The sequence below is a fragment of the Neofelis nebulosa genome, chromosome 17, assembly GCF_028018385.1.
Source record: "Neofelis nebulosa isolate mNeoNeb1 chromosome 17, mNeoNeb1.pri, whole genome shotgun sequence".
NCBI lineage: Eukaryota > Metazoa > Chordata > Mammalia > Carnivora > Felidae > Neofelis > Neofelis nebulosa.
This window is the reverse complement of record NC_080798.1, coordinates 14,282,402-14,305,937: the sequence shown is the minus strand read 5'-3', so window position 1 is coordinate 14,305,937 and position 23,536 is coordinate 14,282,402. Positions and strand designations below refer to the sequence as shown.

Here is a 23,536-nt window from a genome sequence, read left to right as displayed (position 1 = left end):
TTCGTCCCCGAAGGTTCCAGGGAGGCTAAACTGGTTATTCGAGGGTGTAGGAAGATCGGATTCGTTGCAGGGGTCTAGGAAGGGATCCCACCGACCCGCAACCAGGACCCCGGCACGCAGTACACAACCTGGACGAGAATCTAGCGCTCGGAGCCCACCCTGCTTCAACCCGAGAGGGCGGGGCCAGGCAACGCCCGTCCCCCTTTCGTCACGTCCGGTGGGGCGGGGCTTCGGGGCTTTCCCGGGGCGCGGGGGAGGGAGTATCGGTTAACCCCTGGGTGGCCGGGCGAGCTGGAGTTCCGCGGGCCGGAACCCGGGAGTTGGGGCTCCCCAGCCACACCCCTCGCGGGATTTAAAGGGGCAGGAGGGGCTGGGTCGGGTCGAAGCCCGAACCGAGGGAGCGGGCATGAGGCGCTGCCCGTGCCGGGGGAGCCTAAGCGAGGCAGAGGCCGGGGAGCTGCCGGGGGCGGCCCGCATGGGGCTAGAGGCGCCGCGAGGGGGGCGGCGGCGGCAGCCGGGGCAGCAGCGACCTGGGCCAGGCGCAGGGGGCCCGGCGGGGCGGCCGGACGGGGGCGGGCCCCGGACCAGCCCCGAGGGGTCCAGCCTCTACAGCGAGCCCGAGAGGGTCGGCCTCGGGCCTGAGCCGGGGACAGACGGACAGGTTGAGCCTGAAGCAGCTGGCCTCGGAGCGGAGACTGAGCGGCCCGGCCCCAAAACGGAGACAGACATATCTAGCCTCCGGACATATCCAGAAAGGAGCAGCCACTGCTCAGAGCTGGAGACAGCCGGTCCCTGGACGGAAACTGGGACAGATGGCTTTTTGACTGATTCACACTGGTCTGACCTCCAGCCTCAGCCAGAGAAGGCCAGCCTCTGGACACAGCCCGTCGTTGATGGGCCCTGGACAGAGATAGAAATACATGGGTCACAGACCCAACCAGAGAGGGCCAAGACCTGGGCTGATAACCTCTGGACCCATAGGAACAGGTCCAGCCTGCGGACTGAGCCAGAGGGAGCCTGTCCCTCAACAGAGCCAAGTGCCGATGGCTCCTGGAAAGAATTGTACACTGATGGCTCCCAGATACAACAGGATACTAAAACAGCCTGGAAGCAGGTTGGCACTGATGGTTTCCCAACACAGCAAGATTCTGTTGGCTCCTGGACTCGGCCTGGCACTGATGGTCCCCAGACACAAGATACTCATGGACCCCAGACAGAACCTGGGACAGACTGTCTTTTGGGGGAATCCAAGCAGGATGGCCTGTTAGAGGAACCAGAACCCAGGGAGTTGGGGGCTCACCTGTACTCTCGCCTGGAGTGTAGCCCCTTGACCCCTGTGCCCCGCCTCATCATCACTCCTGAAACACCTGAGCCTGATGCTCAGCCAGTGGGACCCCCCTCCCGGGCTGAGGGGGGCAGTGGCGGCTTCTCCTCTGCCTCCTCTTTCGACGAGTCTGAGGATGATGTGGTGGCCGGGGGCGGAGGTGCCAGCGACCCCGAGGACAGGTCTGGGGTGAGTGGGAACCGTTCTGCCCTTGGGCCACATCTCCCCAGACCCCTTATCTCCCTGTCTTTGCTTTGAGAAGTTTTCTAGCACCCACCAGCAATTTTATCTCCAGGTACCTCTTCTATCTGTCGACCTCCTCCCTCTGACAGCCAGGTTACCGACCCACTCCAGGCATCCTCCTGATCCTTTCCCTTTCTCCTCACCCACTGCCTCCGGTCCTGGGGTCTAAAATGGACAGCCACTGGCTGACTTAATGGTGCCTAGGGACTCCTGAAATTGTGTGATCATGGGAGTCTGTGTGTGTTTACACACATATTTTTGAAGCAACTGTGTATGATTTCTGTCGGATCCTCTAGAAGAGCACAAGTAAAGGAGGACAGAAAGGGTACACTTTTTAACCTAAGTTTTTAAAAAATATTTTTATTTATTTTGAGAGAGAGAGAGAGAGAGCGTGCGCGAGCTCACCTGCAGGGGAGAGGCAGGGAGAAAGGGAGAGAATCCGAAGGAGGCTCAGCACAGTGAGATGATGACCTGAGCTGAAATCAAGAGTCAGACACTTAAACGACTGAGCCACCCAGGTGCCCCTTTACCCTAAATTTTTAAGGCACTGTGGCTGCCTTAAGGGGTCATGAACCTTTGCCACCCTTTAGCCATTTGCTTTTGTAGGGGGTGAGCCCCCCAACTTTTATCAGATTCTCAGAGGGCTGTGTGAGCCCCAAACGCTGAGGACCCCCAGCTTAGCCAGGGACCGTCTGGTTTCACCATTGCTTCCCAGCTCCCCAGGGGGCCCCCTGCACACTCTTGTTTACATCCTCCACTCTCACCGCCCGCCCCCCCATGCCCCCCACCTTGGGTGCGGTTCTCTCCTGGTGAATCAGGAGGGCTGGCAGGGCAGGTTCAGGGAAGGTCAGCTGGGAGGCAGGTGTGACAGACTCAAGTAGGTTGGCCTGCTGGGCCCTCCCATTGTCTGGGCCCCCTGGCCAGAGTCTGCCCTGAGCCCCCCTCACCCCATGGGGGCTCCCTTAGGAATGTGCTCACACGTGTGGCCACAGGTAGAGACAGACCTGCCTCAACCTGCCTGTGCCAGAGCACAGGAGCTGACCCTCTGGTTTTTCTGCCTTAGCTGTTCCCTCCACCTACTCTCTCACGTTCTTGGCATCTCCAAACAGCTGATCTGGGAGTGAATGGGGAAAAAAAAAAATAGCAACTAGTACTCACGCCCAGCTCTGTACTAAGCTCCTTGCTCGTATTAACTTTTTTAATCCTTACAGTAGCCCTATGAGGGAGATACTGTTATTATCCCCATTTTACAGATGAGGTCATGACACTTGTCCAAGGTCACACACTTTGGAAGACACAGAGCTGGGATTCAAACCCTTCGCATACCAGGCACTTTTCTAAGGGTTGTGTATGTGTTAACCCTTATAACAGCACAATGACATTGGGACTATTATTGTTTCCATTTTATAGATGAGGGAACAGGTGTGCAGAGGTGAGGTCACTTGCTTAGGGCTGGCCAAGCCTGGTCGGAGCCAGGATTCTAACTCAGTCCTGGCTGAGTTGAAAACCCAGTTATTTCAAGCTCTGTGGTGTATGGGTGGATCCGTCCCTAACTTGCTTTCTTCCCATGCCTCCGTGTCTCCAGTTTTTCTTCATCCTTCCAGAATCTGCTTCCAAGACCCACCTCTGGTCAACTCTTGAACTCTCCCTGCTTTTCAGCACCCTCCGTGGCTCCCCAGGGCCCTCCAGATAGCGATCAGGAGTTCAACCCTGTGTTTAGAGCTTCCTGTCTCCAGGCTGCTTCCCGCATTCAGCTTCCCTTCTCCCCTCCTAACCCCCCTCCACTGCAAGGAGGCCAAAGTGCACACTGTTCCTCGAACGCCCTGCCGCCATCCTGCCTCCACTCGTGAGCTGTTGCTCACTCATTTCCCACCGCCCAGAAAACAAACCCTTGCTTCCTTCTGGCTTAATTTTGAAATCCCATATGACCTTAGAAGTCCCACGACTTTCTTCCTTTCCTCCCCGCTTCCTTCCTTCACACATCCATCCTGTCCTCCTAATCAGACCACTGACAGTCTCTGAGCCTCTGGTATGTGTCCAGCCCTGTGTTGGTTTTGCTAGGGACACAGCAGGGACTGAGACATTACCCTCATGGTGCTCCCAGGCCAGTGGAGAAGACAGGCCCATCACCATACAGAGTGGTCAGGGGGCTGGGATGGGGGACGCCTAGTGTCGTGGGAGATCGCAGGAGGTGATTGGCCACACCTGAGGTATCAGAGAGGACTTCCTGGAGGAGGGGACATGGGAGATGAGACCATCATGAAATCATCTGAGAAAGCGCAGATTAACCATCAGGTCCAAGAAAGAGACAAGATACTGAACTGCTTATGATTTAAAAAAAAAAAAAAAAAAGATAGTTACAACTAACCTCCCTCAATCCAAGCAATGCTTTTGGAACAGCTGTTGTGTGCTAGGTCATGGGCTGGGGACACAGTCATAACCATGACAACCCCAATCCCAACCTTCAGCGTTTATAGCCCAGCAGGGCTGTAGTGTGTAAGCCCAGGGCAGTGGGTTCAGAGTTAGAACCCCAGCACTGTGCTGTGTGATTTAGGCAAGTGACTTCATCCCCCTGAGCCTCTGTTTCCTCTGTAACACAGTGTCAACAATCCTCCTGGGGTTGTGTTTTTAGGATTAAGTAGGTTATGGCTCACCGAGTCTTTGTCATTGTGCCTGGAATGTTCCAGGTACTTAGTAAACAGGAACCTTTATTAATCACCTCCCTTCATGGCTGGCAGCTGCAGGGTGGAAGGAATAGCCCTTCCTGAATCCCGTAGTCCAACACCCTGCCTCTGCTTGACCTTCCCACTGTCAATTAGATGTCTGCTAGGTAGCTGGGCTCTGAGTACGCGGGAGAGAACATGGCCTTGACCCCAGGGTAGTGGGGGATGAGCCACATAGATTCCTTCTCTGGAGAGGACCCATTCTCCTATTACTTGTCTAAGGGACTGCCATATGCCTGGAGCAGAGAATGTATTCATGTGTTTGCACGCGTGCTCATACATGTGAATCAGACTCTAAGCCAGTCTCAAGAACCTCTTGATTGAGTCAACGTGATACAATGAAATCTTTGTTTTCGGTTTGCTTTACTGGTTTTCTCTTGCTGTTCTCTCTCTTTCTTTGCTTCCATTTATTTTTTTCTTTCCCGTCATTACTTGGTATGCGTGTCTCCCTTTCTGTCTTTCTATATTTCTCTCTTTGTCTTTTGGTAACCTGTCACTGTATTAGTCAGGCTAGGTCAGGATTTGCTGTGGTAACAGGCAACCCCTGAACTTAGTGACTTGGAACCACGAAGGATTATTATTGTTGACACTGCACATGTACCATGGGCCACTGGTGGGTGACGTCTTCACTCAAGGCCCAGACCGAGGAAGCTTCTATTTCTCTTTCCACACTCCCCACCCACTTCCACAGCAGGGAAAGGAACATGGAGAATCACGTACTGGCTTTAACGCTTAGGCTCACATTTCACTTGCCAAAGCAAGCCAGTAGCCGAAGTTCAAGGTAGCAGGGATGTCCCTAGAAGGGAGGATGGGCTGGAGCTGTTTGGTGAGCAGCTCTCCTGACTGCCCCAGTGTCCATCTCTGTCCCTCTCTGTCTCTGTCGTCACCTTGCCATCTGTTTCTGATTGTGTCTTTCTCTGTGGTTCAGCCTCCATTCATCAAGTCCTGCCTCTATCATTTTCTCCAGAAGGTCTGACTTGGTTTCAGGACAGAAGTGAGGTTTCCAAGTTTTTGGTGTGTGACCTGGCCTATTTTTACTCATTTGAAAAGGACAGAAAGACAAGGGTCTAAAGAAAACGATGACGAGGACAGAGAGAAATAGACAGACTCTTCCCCACCTTTGCTGAGGCCTATGGGGAATCTCAAGGCTGCTGAACTAGTGGGCTTCGCTCACCCCAATGAGCTCGGGAGCAGCACTCCCAGGAAGCCCCCTGGTCCACCCGCTTCCCCTCCGTGCTGCATCCCATCCCCCGCCCTCCCCAGCCTCAGCAGTGACCCCACCCCACTGTGCCTCACAACAGAACAAACCGTGGAAGAAGCTGAAGACAGTTCTGAGATATTCGCCCTTCGTGGTCTCCTTCCGAAAACACTACCCTTGGGTCCAGCTGTCGGGACACGCTGGTGAGAGCAGGGGTGCAGGGTACGGCCGGGTGGGGGGGTGGGCAGACAGGCTGGGCAGAGACAACTGAGCTGGGGAAAGAAAGCTACAGGGCCATTCTCTGTAGTTCAAGTCTCCCCATCTGTCAAATGGGCTTGAGGACAGTCTCCACCTCCTGAGGCTGTTACGGGAAGTGCTTAGGCCTGGGCAGGGGCTGAGGGCCGTTCCCAGTGCCAGGGGGATGGGGAGCAAATCCTCAACCCTGGGGGAAAAATGGTCCTGGGCGCAAACCCTAATTCTGCACTTATTTACAGGTGATCCTGGGTAAGTTACTTCCTCTCACCGGGCCTCCTCACTTGTAATATGGAGCTAATCCTACCTCCTTTGCAGGGTTCACTGGAGAGTTACCATCAAAATATATATATATGGAGATTGAGACACAGGCCCCTCATAAGTAGAAATAATCATTCCTCAGCCCCTCCATGTCCAGAATATAGTAGGTGCTCAATAAATAGCAGCTCTAATGGTTTCTCCCAGCACCTAGTGTGATGTCTCCGGCGCACAGCGGCACAACGCCTAGGACATAACATATTTTGTAAAGGGCTAGATGATAAACATCCTGGGTTTTGTGAGCCATACGGTCTCTGTCACAACCGCACAATTCTGTTGTTTTAGCACGAAAGCAGCCAGAGATGATACATCAACACATGACTGTGTCTGTGTTGTAATAAAACTTTATTCACAAAAATGCGTACCGGTGGGGACCAGACAGATGGGGCCCACCAGCAAAGGAAGATAAGAAGGGAACTTACCTACCTAGTTTATCCTTAAATCTGAGTCATCGAAAAGGCCAGCCCCCACCCCCACAACCCCACACCCCCGACACTGTAAACCCGGGGCTGCTGTTGCCATGTTTTCCAGTTACTGAGTTAAAATACCAAAGAACCCTCAAAAGTTAGTGGTGGTTAAAAGAAAACTTAGTGGAATAAAACAACTATTTTATTGCACTCCCGGGTTTGGGGTCAGGAGTCCAGACCGGGCATGGAAGGGACGGCTTGTTGCTACTCCATGGAGTCTGGGGTAGGACAACTTGGAAGTGCAAGGTGGAAACTTTTGAAGTTCATTCACTCACGTGCCTCACAACCGATTGTTGGCTGAGTCTCAGCTGGGGCCACTGGCTGGAGAGCTTATATGTGGCTTCTCTGTGGAGCAGCCTGGGCTTCCTTACAGTACGGTGGCCTCAGAGGAGTCAGCTTTTTTTTAATTTTTTTTTTTTAATTTTTAAATGTTTATTTATTTTTGAGAGAGGGGGGAGAGAGAGAGAGAGAGAGAGAGAGAGAGAGAGAGAGAGAGAGAGAGAATGAGAATCTAAAGCAGGCTCCAGGTTCTGAGCTATCAGCACAGAGCCTGATGTGGGCCTCGAACTCGTGAACCATGACACCGTGACCTGAGCCAAAGTTAGACGCTTAACCAACTGAGCCATCCAGGCGCCCCTCATTTTTTTTTTTTTAAAGCTTATTTATTTACAGAGAGAGAGTGAGAGAGAATGAGCAGGGGAGCGGCAGAGAGAGGGGGGGACAGTGGATCCGAAGTGGGCCCTGCACTGACAGCAGAGAGCCCAGTGTGGGGCCCGAACTCACAAACCGCGAGATCATGACCTGAGCCACAGTCGGACGCTTAACCGACTGAGCCACCAGGCGCCACAAGGAGTCTGCTTTCTTACGTGGCATCTCCGGACTGCAAAGGCAATCGTCTCTGCCAACAAAGTGGAGGTCGCATCTCCTTTTGTGACCTCGAATCTGAAGTCACGGTGTCACTTCTGCCAGAAGCCCTCCCAGATTCAAGGAGAGAAGACTTAGATTCCACTTCTTGGTGGGGAGTGGTGAAATTCTGGAAGAACCCGGGAGACAGGAACTATTGTTGTGGCCATCTTTGGCGCATACAAGCTGAAAATACGATTTGCTCCAATAAGAGTTTGTAACGCTGATCTACACAGTCTGTGCGGTCCAGGAAATGCCTGAGTTGTCAGTTGACATGAAGTGGCCCTGGGCGCCAGCACGGCGGGACTCCAGGCAGAAACAGATGCAGAGCTGCTCTGGAGCCGCACGCTCTCGAATCTGATCTCACACAGATTCCCACAGCCCATCATGAGCTCACAACCCGAAATGACAAAACAAGTGAGGCCCCTACATGCTGTGAACAGGACTCTGTTGAAATGACGAGCAGCAGTAGGCCCTTCCCTTGCCACATGTTGGCTAAGACTTTGAGAGGTGCAGGGAAGGAGAGAAAGCCTTCTGGAAGGGGTCAGGCAAGATGAGGGCAGCCAGGATCTGACGTTCGCGGGAGATGAGGGGAGGCTCCAGCTGATCCAGCTTCTGACCCTCTCGTCGGCTGTGCTCCCATAGGGAACTTCCGGGCAGGAGAGGATGGTCGGATCCTGAAGCGTTTCTGTCAGTGTGAGCAGCGCAGCCTGGAGCAGCTGATGAGCGACCCCCTGCGACCCTTCGTGCCCACCTACTACGGCATGGTGCAGCGGGATGGCCAGGCCTTCAACCAGATGGAAGATCTCCTGGCGGATTTTGAGGGCCCCTCCATTATGGACTGCAAGATGGGCAGCAGGTGGGTTTAGCCACAGGGCAGATGCAGAGGGCCAGCGTTGGGCATTTTGGAGATGGTGCCTCTCAGGTCTTCAGAGTGGTAGTACCCGCATGTGCTCCCACCAGCAGTGTGTGGGAGTCCCAGTTGTATTATCTTCTCATTGGGTGCTTGGTATTGCTAATTGTAACCATTCTGGTGAGTGTCTCATTAGGATTTTAATTTCTGTTTCTCTGATGACCAAAGAAGTTGAGCATTGGTTGGTTGGCCACTTGGAGATCCTCTTGTGAAAAGTGCCTCTTTGAATATTTTGCCCAATTGCCTGTTTCCGATTCTGTGTCTCCCTCCCTCTCTGCCCCTCCCCCGTTCATGCTCTGTCTCTCTCTGTCCCAAAAATAAAACAAAAACAAAAACAAAAAAAAAAACGTTGAATATTTTGCCCAATTTTCTTTCTTTCTTTCTTTCTTTCTTTCTTTCTTTCTTTCTTTCTTTCTTTCTTTCTTTCTTTCTTTCTTTCTTCTCTTTCTTTCTTTTTGAGTTTATTTTGAGAGAGAGAGTGAGAAGGGAGGGGGAGAGAGAGAGAGGGAGACGGAGAGAATCCTAAGCAGGATCCGCACTGCCAGCACGGGGCCCAGTGTGGGGCTCGAACTCAGAAACCATGAGATCATGACCTGAGCCAAAAGTAGTCGGACGCTTAACCAACTGAGTCACCCAGGTGCCCCTGCCCATTTTTCTGTTGGGCTGTCATTTTCTTTTGCATTTGTAATTCTTTATATATTCTGAATACGATTCCTTTGTTGGAGACTCACATACATACACACGCACACATTGTCCAGCTTTCCCATTTCACTCTCTTAATAGTAGCTTTTGATAAACAGAAGCACTTTTGATTTAGGCCAGTTTGTCATTTTTGTCATCATGATTAGTAGCTTTGTGTTTAAGAAATCCACCTACTCCAAGTTCATGAAGATCTCCTATGTTTTCTTCTACAAGCTTTACTGTTTTAACTTTCACATCTAAATTTGCAATCCATCTAGAATTAATTTTTATATATGGTGTGAGGTAGGGATTGAGGTTCTTTACCCTGCCCGCCCCCTCCCCCCCATATGGCTATTCTCTTGACCTGGCACTGTTTATTGAGAAAATTTCCCTTTTTCCACCGAATTGCTGGGTCTTCTTTGTCATAATTTGGGTGAATGTACACATGTGTGTCTGTTTTTAGACTCTGTTCTGGTCCATCAATATATTTGTCTGTTCTTGTGCCATGCTGTGGTTTTATAACTTGCCTTGATATCAGGGAGTATGTCCTCCATCTTTGTTCCTCATAGTTTCCTTTGCCACGTTCTCTTTGTCCCAGGACCTACCTGGAGGAGGAGCTGGTGAAGGCACGAGAACGGCCCCGGCCCCGGAAGGACATGTATGAGAAGATGGTGGCTGTGGACCCTGGGGCCCCCACCCCTGAGGAACACGCCCAGGGTGCCATTACCAAGCCCCGCTACATGCAGTGGAGGGAGACCGTGAGCTCGACCTCCACCCTGGGCTTCCGGATTGAGGGCATCAAGGTGAGGCCAGGAGCTGCTAGCCTGTCACCAGAGTGCTAGGAGCTAGATCTGAGGCCAGGCTTCTTGGGGAGCATGGGCATCAGGGAAGGCTGGAAAGAAGCAGGATGTGGAGAAAAAGCAGGAGACTGTAGAAGATTAATAGATGGGGGCTCTGGGAAGCCCTGTTTCTCTCTCACCCCCATCAGTGACCAAGTTTTGTTTATCTGTCTCCTTGAGCAGCTCCAGATTCTGTCTCCACCCCTCCCCGCAGCCCTGCCCTGGTCCAGCCCATCTCTCCTGCCCTAACCTCTCTGGTCTCTCCCTCCCTAGCCTTCCTGGGCTCCTGGGTTGTGGTCTCACCCCCTCTGATCCTCATCCAACACAGCAGCTTGAAGAATCCTTTTCCCCCCTTATGGGGAGAGATTTTCTTTTTTCTGTCCTTCCTTCTTTCTCTCCTTTTTTGTAAATTACACCTAATTATTTGAAGAGGTATTCACACAGTTCAAAAATCAAAATAACATACTGGGATATGCAGGGGAAATCTCTCTCCTAGCTTTGCTGATGTCCTTCCCATTCTGTCCCTCCCCCCCCGACCTGCTCATGGGGAACCACTTTATCAATTTCTTCTATTTTTTCCTGCAAATACAAACAAATGCAATTGCATATCCTAACGTTTCCTCCTCCCAGTCTCACACAAACGGTGGCAGAAACCTGGACAGCTTTTCATTCCATAGCAAGTCTTCCTTCCTTCCTTCCTTCCTTCCCTCCTTCCTTCCTTCCTTCCTTCCTTTCCTCTCTTCCTTCCTCAGTTATATAATAGCTCTCTGTGGATTTTACACAGTCCCCTACAGATGGCCACCTGCGTTTCCACTTTTTGCCATTACAGACAGTGCCTCAGTGAATCACTTTGTACATGAGATACTTTGCAAGTGTATAGGTTTAACTGTAGACTAGATTCCCAGAAGGAGGAAGACGGGGTCAGAGATGAAATGTGCTGGGAATTTTGCCAGAGATTGCCACACTCCTTTCACAAGAGTAGAATCATTGTGCACCCCGCCTGTTTCCCCACGGCCTCGCCTGAGCCACCTTTCCAAGTTGTACAACCTACTGTCATTCTCCTATTCAAAACCCTTCCATGGCTCCCTAGTCCCCTCGGGAGAAGCTCTCTGGCCTAGAGGGCCCTCCAGGGTCTAGCCTCATCCCTCCTCTCTCCCTCCCTCTTTGTCTACCTTCAAGCCACAGTGCTTTCATTTCCCTGAAAGAGCTTTGTTCTTTTCCTGCCACAGGACCTCTGCACATGCTCTTCCCCCTACTGTTCCCTCTGATTGATACCCGGTCATTTTCCTGTCTCCTTTCAAATTTTGCTTCCTCCAAGAAGCCCACCTTAATTTCCATCCTGCTCAATCAGGGCCCTCTCTTTACCTCCTCATGGCTCCCTATATTCTATTATTGTGTTCTCTCCCTTTGTGATGATTTTATTGTTCTATACCTGCCTCCTTCACCTGACTGTGTCTGTCCTATTACCTCCATGTTGTCAGCACCCACACAGCACCTGGCACAGTGTGGCAGAATGACTCAGGTGGCTTCTCTGAGCCCCCCTCAGACATAAAAATTATTAGTCTCATTTATGGAGTGCTTACTTAATTGTGCGCCAGGCACTATGCTTTGCATCCTACATATCCAGTCTCCTTTAATCCTTATACCAGCTTTAGGCAGTCAATAGCAACGCAGTCCCCATTTTCCAGGTGAGGAAACTAAGGCTGAGGGCGGTGAGGTGGCTTGTTTAGGGCTGCCCAGCTAGGAAGTAGCAGAGTCACGGTTCAAAGCCAGATCTACCCTTCTCCAAAGCCCACTTGGCTAAACCGGCTCAACCAGGGGGTTCAAGGTTGGACTCAGAAGGACTGGTTGCTCTGGAGTGTGATTTGGGGCTGGGTTGAACTGGGCTGAGCAGGTGGGCTGGCTCCCCCTGAATAACCAGCAAGTGTGAGGGGCAGGCAGGGGGTCCCAGGAAATGCCTGAGGCTGCTTGGTGTCGGATGTGAGAAGGAAAAGGTGATACTGGGCCTTCACCCCTTGCCCTGCAGAAAGCCAATGGGACCTGCAACACCAATTTCAAGAAGACCCGGGAGCTGGAGCAGGTGACAAAGGTGTTAGAGGACTTTGTGGACGGGAACCGTGGAATCCTGGTGAGCGGGACACCGGGCCCTGTATTTAGCAGCTCAAGCCCACCGCCATCACCGCTGCTTGTAAGGCAACGGTCTTCTGCTTTAGGCCGAGGATGGCCAATACTGGCTGGCGTTGCTCACCATCTGCGGTCAGCTGGTGGCTTGGCTAGCGCTGGCTGGTCTAGGAGGGCCCTGCTCCTATGTCTGGTGATTGGCTCACGACTTGGCCGCTTGCCTCTCATGATGCAGCAAGCTAGCCTGGGCTCGTTCTCAGCGTAGAAACAGGTGGCCCCGAGAACAAGTGGAATTGTAAAGTGTCTTGATTGGCTGGGCTCAGAATGGCCACCATTATTTCCACCACGTTTTATTGGCCAAAGCAGATCTTCTGACCCAGCCGAAATTAAAGGGACTCGACTCCACTCTTGGCGGGAGGAGCTGCTAGGAATTATGAGTATCCACGTATTCTCCCAACCACACTCTTGTCTGTGTTACCCCAGTGCATCCAAGCCCCCACCCGCCACCCATTTTCCCCGTGGCTCCTTTGATCCCCTCCTGGCTGTGGTCTGCTCGCTCCTTTGAGGGTATAGGATGAGGTCAGGCCTCAAGGCGGGTAAGGACCCACAAAGTCCCTGTGCTGACCGTGAAACGCTTCCTCTCACACAGAGAAAGTACGTGGCGCGCCTGGAAGAACTTCGTGAAGCTCTGGAGAATTCCCCCTTCTTCAAGACCCATGAGGTGCGAGCCCCCGCTGCCACGTGTGCAAGGGTGGGGGGAGGTGGGGGGTTGGGGGTTCAGTGGGGGGGGGGTGTCAGCGCCTGGCAAACAGCTGACAGATTACCGGGCAAGGCTATTAAAAGGAACCCCCAAGGTTTGGGGTTTGCTTTTTGATGGCAGGCAGCAAAGGGGATTTCAGGGGCTCAAGACAGGTGGCCTGGAATGAAGGCTGTTCCACGCTGGGTACGGGACTTACTTTCTAAGGCCTCAGTTTCCTCCTAACACGAAGAACAATGGTGCCTTCCTCGCAGGGCTGCTGAGGTGTGAGACCAACAACTGTCGAGTGCCCTTTGGAGCATGGAAGCACATTTAACTCCTTGCTCTTAAAATTATTTTGTAATCATAATTATTTCCAATTATCCGTGGCTGCATTCCTATTTGGTGGCTCCCCCCCTCCCCCAATCCTCCCTTCTGCAGCCCGTGTGTCTCTGGAAGTCTGGGGCCGTCTCAGCAGGTCTATGAGGTGGGGATGTCGCAGCATGTGTCCTTTCCCTCTCCCTCCTCTCTCCAAGCTCTTCCACCTCCCCTGTCAGGTCCCCCTCACTTTTTTTTCCTGGCGACTCCTGAAAGATCCTTGATCTGGGAGTTGGGCTGCCTGGGTTCGAATCCTGCTCTACACACCTCAGCCACCTGCGCCTGGGAGTGTTTCTGCAGACCCGTCTCCTTGACAGGCAGGACGGGCTAACAGAGCACCTGCCCCGTGGGCGTGGGGAGGACGAAGCAGGTTTATATACATGGGAGCATGGCCCACAGTAAACCCTTGGCATGTGCCAGCTGTTACCGTCATGTTCATTATCATCAGATGTCATCCTCGTTGCCGTCCTCATCACTGCCCTTGGGCCTTACATACCAGTCACAAAGAGGAGGCCTGGGGACCTCATCCCTTATGTGCTCATGTTCGGTTTCACCCACCTGGTGACTTAGCATTTTAAAAAATAAGCTGCCAACATCTAAAACATGAGACTTCCAGTTTACCTGGCACTTTGGGAGACGTGGCAGCACCGGGCTGCTCACCATATGCCGGCAGGCCAGAGTGGGGTGGAGGCTGCCTCCTCTGCCAGCCACCTGCTCACCTGCCCCGTCACCTGGGTTCTCTGGGAGCAGTGGAGTTTGAAACCCGACTGGAAAAGGGGAGGGGCTTGCCCACCTGGAGTCACATGGAGGCAACGAAAGTACTGTTTCTAAAAAACAAAACCAAAAGAACCCAAAAAAACCCCAAACCAGCATCTATTGAGGGCGGTGTGTCGAGCACTGCAAAGTGCTTCATGGAATGCTGCAATGACCTTAGCATCACCATTCTACAGATGGGGAAACTGAGGTCTAGAGAATGGAAGCCCCGTGCCCTAGGGTCACCAGCAGCCCTCTGCTGGGTCTGAGCCGTTCTCCAAGGGGAAGACATTATCCGCTTCTCCCGTGCAAGATTCTGCAGGTGTTTGTTTGTACCCCAGCTTGGAAAAGGGTAATGGTTAACATTGTCGTCTGTTTGCTATACCGGCAACTGTTCTAAGAGCTTATACGGATGAATTCCCACATGTAACGTGCAGGGCAGCCTTTGAGTAAATGGTACGGTTATTCCCTTATTCCCACTTTGTATGTGAGAAGTACAGACAGGTTAAGTCACCTGCCCAAGGCCACCGAGCCAGTTAAGTGGCAGAGTCAGGATTTGAACCCAGACAGCCTGAGTTCGGGCTCCAGAGTTCAGCACCCTGCTCAGCTGCCTGTTGGGGAGGGGACCCAAGCCAGTGCCTGCCCCTCCCCCTAACCTCCCTCCTGTGTCCCTGCAGGTGGTGGGCAGCTCCCTCCTCTTCGTGCATGACCACACTGGCCTGGCCAGGGTCTGGATGATCGACTTTGGCAAGACGGTAGTCCTGCCTGACCACCAGACGCTCAGCCACCGACTGCCCTGGGCTGAGGGCAACCGTGAGGATGGGTACCTCTGGGGTCTGGACAACCTGATCCGCCTCCTTCAGGGGCTGGCCCAGGGTTGACCCACTTGCCCACTGCCGGGTTGACTTACTGGATGGTGCCCATCTGGCTGGCGGTGCCCCGAGATTGGCCGTGGGGGTTGACCTCGGGGTTAGGAGAGGTTGCATTGTTCACCACGCAAGACATGAGTGGAAGGCCTGGAGGGCCCTGGAGCCCAGGCAGCGCCCGCCCCTTTCATGATACAGAGGTTTTGAAGACTGGAGAGGGGACGTGCCATGGCTGCCTCCCACCTTGTATCAGAACCAGACTGGGCTCTCTGACCAGCCAGGAAGGTTTCTGAGGGGCGACGTGCCTCTCGCCATAGGGATGACTGTAATCACCGTCTCCTTGTCAGTCCTCTCCCGGCTGCAGGCTGGCTCCCGGAGGCCTGGGAAGGGTGAATTTCCTGTCTGGCGCCTGAGGGAACCAGACCTCACCTGTGAACAAATGCAGGAGACACCTGTCTGCCTGGGAGAGTCACAATCCCATCTGTTCCTCTGGGGCCATTCCAGTGCCGACAGAGGTTCAGGAGGGTGTGACACCACAAGGTCTGAGAGCTGCTGCTGTTGGGCGGGGACCCAGTTCTCTCTGTCCTGCCCTCTCCTGACCCCATGGGATCCTCCCCACTCCTGAGAGAACTCTGCTGACCCCCTGCCGACCCAGGCCACAGCCATGTCCTGTGCCAGCACTGACTAGCACAGCCTCGTTCCTTGGGCACCAGCCTCAGCCTTGGGACCCCCTCCTCCCACCCCTGACCCCCTTTCCCTTGCTCCTAGCCAACTGGTGGCAGGAAGGGCTTTCAGACCTAGAAGAGGAGGCTTGGGAATCAGAGCTGCCTTCCTCTAGAGATGCAGGGTAGGTGGCTGTGACCGAGGGCTTGCCGCCTGGTCCAAACCAAAGACCCCAGCACCTTCTCAGGTGTGGGTGATGCCCCTCCGTCCCCCTCCTCCTGCACGTGTACCTTGGGCTTCCTAGTCTAGGAGGCTGGGAACTAGGAACCTCCCTCTTCCTTAAGCTGAAGCTCTAATGTGTCTTCCAGGCCTGAGGAGGCGTGCCCCTTTTTCTACAAACTGTCTTTATACTTATTTATATGAGAGCTAGTCGTTAGCTGGGGCAACGCTGGGGAACAGGAGGCAAAATCGCTTCATGTGCTTTCCCCCTGTGACAACACCCCAATAAATCACATTCAACGTCAACTTTGTGGATTTTTTCTTTCGCATCTGGGGCGTGTGGGCTCAAAGCTCATAATTTCACCATTAGCGCTGGGCGGGGTAATGGGGTGACGACCCGTTCAGGAGAGATTCGGGCGCAGAGCAGGCTGGTTCACTCATTCAGCATTTACCAAGCTGCTACTCAGGTGCCTGGCTCTGTGTCGGACAATGTGGGGGACATACTAGTGACCAAGACAGCTCCAGGCTGTGCCCTCGGGGGGCTCCCAGGACAGTGCACTCGACAGCGCCAACTGGGGTGTCCGGGCTGGTGCAGAGTGGCCAGGGCGGGGACACCCCTCTCCTGATTAGAAACACCGTACCTTTGCTGGGCACTGGGCTACACGAGTGACCAAGGCAAACCTGTTCCTCCCCTTCCAGAGTGGAGGCAACAGGTATTCATTCAGTGAATAACCTTTCTCCACGTCTTCTAGGCGTGCCGGGTTCTAACTGCCGGGTTGGAATCCTGGTGCTGCCGCTTGGGAGCCAGGATGTGACCTTAGGCCAGTGGCTGCTCCTCTCCAGGTCCCTGTCTCTTCATCTGTAAAATGGGGGAGGATCTACTACCTTCCTAACTTGAAGAATTTGATAAGTTAGCACTTACTGTCCAGTTTCTCAATCAGAACAGCAAGGTCAGGGAGGGGCCTAGCCTGGGGCTAGGGAGTCTTCCCTGAGAAAGAGAGGCCAAAATAGAGAATGGAGTTCTCCTCAGCAGAGGGGTAGGGGCAGGCGAGTGACTCCAGGGACCTGAAAGGCCAGTAAGGCTAGTGGCCCGAAGTGTGAGGAAGAACAGTCCGAGATCAGGAGAGATGAGCTGGGGCTGGGAGACTCCCTCCCATGAGCAAAAAGTTGCTGCTGGAAAGCTTCTCTAGAGGCAAGTGTTGAGACCTGGTCTGCATTTTAATGCTTACTTATTTTTGAGAGAGGGAGGGAGCAGTGAGAGAGAGACATACACACAGAATCCCAAGCAGGCTCCAGGCTCTGAGCTGTCAGCACAGAGCCCGATGTGGGGCTTGAACCCACGAACCGTGAGATCATGACCTAAGCTGAAGTGGAATATTCAATGGACTGAGCCACCCAGGCTGGTTTGCCCCCCTGGTTTGCATTTAAACATTTTTTTTAATGTTTTTATTTACTTTTTGAGACAGAGACAGGGCATGAGCAGGGGAGGGGCAGAGAGAGAGGGAGACACAGAATCCCAAGCAGGCTCAGAGCCTGATGCAGGGCTTGAACTCGCGAACTGTGAGATCATGACCTGGGCTAAAGTCGGACGCTCAACCGACTGAGCCACCCAGGCGCCCCTGGTTTGCATTTTAAAAAGCAAGGCTTCCTAGGCTCCATGGGAACAGACTGGGGGGCAGCAAAGGGTCTAGTGAGGAGGCTCCAGTCCAGAGAGAGGAGGATGGTCACCAGTGAAAAATGGCTGGATGCAACATTCAGGTGGGACAGATGGGACCTGCGGGTTGACCTGTGGTCAGTGTCTTTCCTGGACAGGGAGCTTGTCTAGCTGCTCCTGGCTTTGCCCCCAGCCACACAGTAGGAGCTTACTACCGGGGGCGAGTGTGGGAGAAGGAGACATACGGGGAGTGGGAGGGGGCCTCTGCATGGAGGATCTCTGGCTGGAGGTCCTCAGGAACAGAGCCCACTCCCACGGCTGTTGGAAAAAGGACACTGGGGCACTCTTCAAATGGTGACAGAGCCGAGCTGTGGCCGGGGGCCCTGTCACCCGGCTCAGGGATGCAGCAGGCTAGCAGCTGGAGTCCTTCGGGCTGAGGAGCAGGGCCTGGCCACAGAGGCCGGCCCGCACCCCTCCAGCGGGCACCACGTATGCCCGGCCATCAGCGGCCCGCGAGGGCGAGAAGTCTGTCAGCTGCAGGTTGCTATCCCGGACCTGGTCGTAGTCCCACAGCTGGTAATGCCAACTCTTGCCCTGCTTGGAGAGAAGGTAGACGGCTCCTGGGGAACCTTCCTCTGGCAGGGATGGTGGCTGGCGGGCTGTGGTGGGCACCGGGTGGAACAGACCTGGCAGCTCGGGGTCCTCAGAATAGCCGAGGCCTGGCACAGCCTGCGTCCCCAGCAGGACCCCTGGGAGGAGAGCAGAGGCTGTGAGCTGGAGTGAGCTCCCCGCCGTAGCCCTTCAGGGTAGGCATGGTACCACCCTCACACCACATTACAGAGAAGTCAGTGGGCCATGGGCACACAGCTGGGCTGGGACTGACCCAGGGTATCTGGCTCTAGGCTCCAGGCTTTTTTAAGTCCCGCCTCCTACAGCCTAGTAGCACAGGGAGGGGAGGTGGCATTAAACAGAGCAAGCATCATCACCCGATCCTCTCCTGCTGTCTAGTGAAAAAAACAAAAAACAAAAACAATGCTCAGTGGAGCCCTCGAGGCCACAGACCCCGGCATGGGGGGAGCCTCAATCCAGGCCACCTAATGTGCGAATCAGCCTTCTTGTAGGCAGCTGGGAATGACCAGGCCGATCGCTGTTTACTGACATGAGCAATGTGCCTGTGTTGTTCAGATTTTATGTACTTTGCCCACTGTCATCCTGATTTCCAGACGGAGAAATGGAAGCCCAGAGTCACAGAGCCTGGAAGTGGCTGGACCAGACCTGGAGTCCTGTTTGATTCTAAAGTCTATGCTCTGAGCTTCTGTTTACAGAAACGGTGACTGGCAGATACTGAGTCACCTGCTCCCTGCCAGGTCCCTGCTGAGTACCCTGCTGGGACAGGGACAGCCCAGCCCCAGTCCCTGCCTCAAGTATGAGTGAAATGCCAGCATAAGGGTGAGAGTGTAGGGGTGATGGGGGCTAGGGACATCCAGGGTGAGCATACAGGGATGCGGGAGGGAAGACCCACCTGTGCTCACTGCCCAGTGGGCCTTGTAGCCCTTCCTCTGACACGGCTCGTGGTTGAAGTCCTCGTCGTAGCTGCCACTGGGGTTAAGGCCAAAGCTGCGGTGTGGTCCTGGGAACGACCCTTCCCCATCCCCACCCAGCTCCCTTCTAGGCCCTGGGATACGGGATGAGCAAGGGATGTCCGGAGACGAGGTGCTGCAGGACACGGTCTCTGTTGGGACCACCCAGGCCACCGCAGAGCAGCTCAGCCTGGCAGCCCAGTGCCTCCTGGGCCAGCTTCCCCATGTTGGCCACTGCAGGACGACACAGACAGAAGGATCACCATGTGCCTGGCTCCAAGCCACGGGCTAACTGAGGATCGGCGCCTTTAATCGTCACCATAACCGCCACCTCTTTGTACAAATGCAGAAAATGAGGCACAGAGACGGCAAGCTGCGTGTCCACAGCCACTTGGCAGGAGGTGGCAGAGCTGGGCGGGGGAATGAAGACATCCGGTTTCCAGAGTCCAACTCACAACACTCTACTGGGTGGGGAGAAGGGCCTGAAGAACGGAACGGGGTCTCCTTGCACGCCTGGCTTGCGACCCTTCTGCACCCAACTCACCGGAGAACATCTCTCCCTGGGCCGTGTAGCCTCTGTCCACGGCCATCTGCACAAGTCTCTCCAGGGGGATGCCGCTGGGCGGTGCCAGGAGCGTGCCTGCCATCCACAAGGCCACCAGCCCACACCTGGAGAGAGACAAGCCCAGTCCCTGAACCCCTAAGTCGGGTCTTTACTGGGCCCTCTCTGTCCCGGAAGCTGGAGTGTGGGGAACAGGTCTACTGCACTGGGGGTTTCCCTCCTTCTCCCAGGCCCGGTGGGGAGACCTCAATTCCCTCTTCCTGGGGGAGAGGGAGACCATGGCCTGTGGCCAGGGCTGGAGGGCTGCAGGGACAATGGGAGGGTGGGGAAAGTCACCTGGGCTTTCAGGAGGAGGAGGTGCGGAAGAAGCGGAGTCAGAGATGAAGACCGTTCACTTGCTTACTTGCTCATCCATTCCAGCAGTTTACTCCGCATGCGCCCTGGACCCCCGCCCCCTCAAGTTCCCCCTTTCCCACCCCTCCTCCTTGCCTCATGCGGGCTGGGATGAACCCACACCCCCTACCCTACAGATAGGTTCTCTGGAAGCACAGCAAAGGCAGACAGGGGTTGGGGTCCCAGATCAGGGCACGTACTGAGGGCCTTCCTGGATGAGGGAGGGCAGGTCGGCACAGAAGAGGATCCACTGCAAGTCACTTCTGAAACTGAATAAGAGCCGCGCTCAGGTCACAGGGGAACCAGCTCCTCGGTCCCCCCTTGAGGTCTGCCTGTCAACAGTTATGATTGGAAAAAAATAGGATAAAACAGGCAGAGAGGGAAAGGATTAGGACCTGAGGTCCCTGGGTGGGGAGAGACATATTTTGGCACAATGCTGGGAGTGTCTGACCACAGCAACCCCCCCCCACCCCCCTGGGGGTAAGGCTCCTCTTAAGAATGTTAACAGACACTACCTACTCCCTCAGGAATTTGACAAAAGACCCGACTAAATATCAGACCCTAAAGTCTTACAACCCACAAGGAACGGTGGGGCCATAGACCACCTCTTACAATGGAAACGAGCCAATCAGGAGTGGACAACCCAGCACCTAGAGTTGTCCAGCCAATAACCTGAGAAGGAACAAGGCGGAAGGTGGGGGGGGGGGGAGGGTGACCAGAACCTTAGAAAACAAGGACCCTTGCCTAGAGTCCTTGGGCGTTCACTTTCAAAGGTCCCCTCTGCAAAGAGCACTTTCGTACTATTCTTACTTTCTCATCTTATACTCCAGTAAACTTTTTGCCTGCTGCTCATTTTGTGTCCACCTCTTCACTCTTCGAAGCTGCGAGACAATAAACCCCGGGTATTGTGGCAAAAAATCCTGCAACAGTGGTGTTGAGGGGTGGTGAAAGGCGCCCGGCCTGGCTGTCCTAAAGCCTGAGGGCAGCTCCAGGCTCTGATGAAGACTTCCTTCTCCCCTGAGGAGACACCTCTCCCTTCCCGGGCCTCAGTGTTCCTCATCTGCTCAGTGGGAACCCTTCTTCCACCTTCTGCTCCCTCCCTGCTCCTTCTCTGTTATTGAAGGAGCAAAGGACAGACGTGTAAAAGCCTTGCAACTAGGAGCCAGAAAAATGGACTAATTAGAGAACATTTCTCAAAGAGGTGTCTCTATACCTAAACGCTTCCTGCGATTTTTTTCTCCCTTCCCGTGCCTGTCAAATAGGGATGAAGATTCCTTAACTCAGCCTAGAGTAGAAACAGGTAACAACATGCTCACGGCCTAAGAGATCACCCTGCTAATGAGCCCTCGCAGGCCTGCCCAGCCCCACCCTTGGGGGGGGCCACTCCGAAAATTTTGATCCCGATCTTGCCCCAGGGCTCAGGAGGGGAAGGGCAACTTGCTTAGACAGTATTTCTGTTCCAAGAGCAAGACTGGGGTTGTGGGGGGGAACCTAAAGCTCCTGGTTCCCAGTTTGGGGCACCCTCCGGATGAAAGGTGTTATCACAGCACAGTGGTTAAAAGCCGCCTGAATGCAAATTGGGCTCTACCTCTTCTAAGCTCTTTGGCTAAGTGACTTCACCTTCTTGAGCCTCCGTTTCTTTATATGGAAAATGACATCATAGTTCCTATTTCAAAGAATCACTGAGAGGATAAAGTACATACCTAAGAACACTTAGCACAGGGCCTGATAAACGGCAGACCTGGAATAACGGGTGATTGTTACTTGCATTACACTTGCCTCCCTTTGGTTAGGGCATTTAGAACAGATTATAAACTTATCTAGAGAGCTGGGGATTTCTTCCACGGGTCTGAGTAACTCATTGTATCGGCTCACCCACCACAGCCTCAAGGCCAGGTCTAGCCCCCTCCTGCCTGGGTCTCTTGGGCCCCCTGACTGTCTTACCATCCCTACTCCCCTCAGGTAGCCTCCCTCTCTGTGCAAAGCCCCTCAATGGCTCCCCGGTGCCCTCAGGAGAGTCCACCTTCCTCCACGTGGCTCTCGTGCTCTGTGTGATCTGGCTCCGGTCCACCTGTGGAACCCCATGTTTACTACCTGCCCCCCACCATCCTGTTAAAGAAATATTTGCAGATGCCTGAAAAGAACACCTTTCCATTTCAGCCCGCACCTCTGAACAGTTTGTTTACTCCCCTCATCGCATACCCCTGCACCTACAGGATAGATCTCAGGGGTCCCCTTCTCCAGGCAGGCCCCACTAACACCTCCCCCGCCAGCCTTGGCCTTGTGATCCCTCAGGACTCCCTCATTACAGCTCTGTCACTGGTGAGGGAGGGATCTGTCTCTGCTGCTGGACTAGGTGCCTGTGAGGGCAGGATCTCTCTTCTTTGGTGAAGGTACACCACTGAACAGGTCTAAGTAGGGGGCTGAAGCACTCAGGCTGTTTGACCTTGAGGAAATGGGAAACCCCAAGAGGAGATGGCAGAAGTGATCTGCGGACAGGTGGTTCGGTGAGACCCTACCGGTCCTTCTGCAGCTTCAGGAGCCTCTTCACGTCATCTCTGCTCCTGGGGACTGGGCCGGCCTTCTCTAAAGCCTCCTTCAGGAGCTGGCTCTTCTCTAGACCGAAGACATGAGGGGGAGCCGGCCCCCCAACGGCGGGTGGAGGCGGCAATGGGGGTGGTGGGGGAATAGGGGCCTGGAGACTCGAGGCAGGGGGCAGCAAAGGTAAATTGGGCAGGTTTGGGGGCAGAGAAAGAGGTGGAGTGATGGGTCCTTGGGGAACAGGGATTCCTGGAGAAGGGGCTGGGGGCTCTAGGGGAGGAGAGCATGGAGAACTCATTTTTGGGTCTCCTACGGCATGCATAGCCTGGAAGATTTGAGGATGGGAGAGGGATGGATCCTCTAAAATGAGTTAATCGCAGGGATGGAAGTTCTGAAGGTTTTACAGCGGAGTTCCAGAACTTGGGTGCCGAGCAGTGGGATTAAAAGGATCAGGACTGACATGTGGAACTAGGGGAGCAGGGGTTAGGCTGACCCGTATCATCAGAGATCTAACAGTTAACAGGGAGTGGTCTTTTATCCGGGAATAGATTTGTGGTTTGGGGTTGCTTTGCCAGGCTCAAGGAGGGTAATTTAGTAAAAGTTACGGTATCATCCCGGGCCAGGTCTGGAAACTCGGGAGTCAGTTTTGGGAAAACGAAGGATAGGACCTGGGGCGAGGCCCTACGGGGTGGGACTTCGGGGCCCAGGGCTAGAGACTAGGGAATTTAGGCTCTGTAACCCCTCACATTCCAGGCCCGAGTTCGGAACCTTCAAGCTGACCTTTGAATCAGAGGTCAAGAGATCAAAAGGACACCCGGCAGGGAGAATGGCTTAGTCGTAGAGAAGGTCCTGGAATCAGAGCGCAAAAGGAAAAGTCCCGTGGGCTGGGGAAGGTTCAGGGATCGGAGGACGTTGTGAGCCGCAACACCGCCGGGATAGGTAGTGGAGCCTGAAAATAAAACGCTCCTCCTCTTCCAGCAAAATGGTGGCCGCAGCACACATTTTTTCCCATATCACGTGGTAGTACTCGCGATCCATGTCCGGCCCAGTGGCGTCACGTGACGAGAGAAGACATGGCGGTGGGGGAGAGGAGAAGCTATCAAAGGACTGCCCCCGGAAGAGACTGAAGCGCGAGCGGCTTCTCCATTGGCAAGAAGCGCGTGAGGGGGCTCGGCCTTCACTGATTGGTCCGTGGACCCCCCAGGGGCG

General features: G+C 54.1%; 2 protein-coding genes across 8 annotated transcripts; one reads left to right on the top strand and one right to left on the bottom strand.

Annotated features, from left to right (window-relative positions):
• The first annotated feature begins 258 nt into the window (after positions 1-258).
• ITPKC (inositol-trisphosphate 3-kinase C) lies at positions 259-15,903 on the top strand. The gene is made up of 7 exons (XM_058709506.1): positions 259-1,513; positions 5,592-5,691; positions 8,074-8,287; positions 9,621-9,825; positions 11,888-11,989; positions 12,632-12,703; positions 14,527-15,903. Exons 1-7 carry the CDS (start codon positions 407-409, stop codon positions 14,728-14,730), a joined length of 2,004 nt encoding a protein of 667 aa, XP_058565489.1. The 5' UTR covers positions 259-406; the 3' UTR covers positions 14,731-15,903.
• Positions 15,904-17,020: 1,117 nt separating this feature from the next.
• On the bottom strand, positions 17,021-23,376 carry ACTMAP (actin maturation protease). 7 transcript variants are annotated; one of them, XM_058709509.1, is made up of 8 exons: positions 23,108-23,376; positions 21,490-21,527; positions 20,597-20,706; positions 19,987-20,055; positions 19,376-19,500; positions 18,936-19,065; positions 18,774-18,844; positions 17,021-18,000 (listed from the first exon to the last, which is right to left on the bottom strand). In XM_058709509.1, the coding sequence occupies exons 3-8, from the start codon at positions 20,602-20,604 to the stop codon at positions 17,663-17,665; spliced, it is 741 nt and encodes a 246-aa protein (XP_058565492.1). In that variant the 5' UTR covers positions 20,605-20,706; positions 21,490-21,527; positions 23,108-23,376; the 3' UTR covers positions 17,021-17,662. The 7 variants fall into 7 exon arrangements, with proteins under 7 accessions (XP_058565492.1, XP_058565493.1, XP_058565495.1 ...); XM_058709510.1 differs by lacking the exon at positions 23,108-23,376 and adding an exon at positions 22,306-22,386; XM_058709512.1 differs by lacking the exon at positions 20,597-20,706.
• Positions 23,377-23,536: the final 160 nt, after the last annotated feature.

Coding starts and splice junctions, on each gene's coding strand:
- ACTMAP (XM_058709507.1), bottom strand. CDS start 22,649: ATGCATGCCGTAGGAGACCCAAAAATGAGTTCTCCATGCTCTCCTCCC. Junction 19,501..19,986: donor CTCATCCAGGAAGGCCCTCA/GTACGTGCCCTG, acceptor GTCTCTCTCCAG/GTGTGGGCTGGTGGCCTTGT. Junction 18,845..18,935: donor GGACATCCCTTGCTCATCCC/GTATCCCAGGGC, acceptor CCCCAGTGGCAG/CTACGACGAGGACTTCAACC.
- ITPKC (XM_058709506.1), top strand. CDS start 407: ATGAGGCGCTGCCCGTGCCGGGGGAGCCTAAGCGAGGCAGAGGCCGGG. Junction 9,826..11,887: donor TCCGGATTGAGGGCATCAAG/GTGAGGCCAGGA, acceptor CTTGCCCTGCAG/AAAGCCAATGGGACCTGCAA. Junction 12,704..14,526: donor CCTTCTTCAAGACCCATGAG/GTGCGAGCCCCC, acceptor GTGTCCCTGCAG/GTGGTGGGCAGCTCCCTCCT.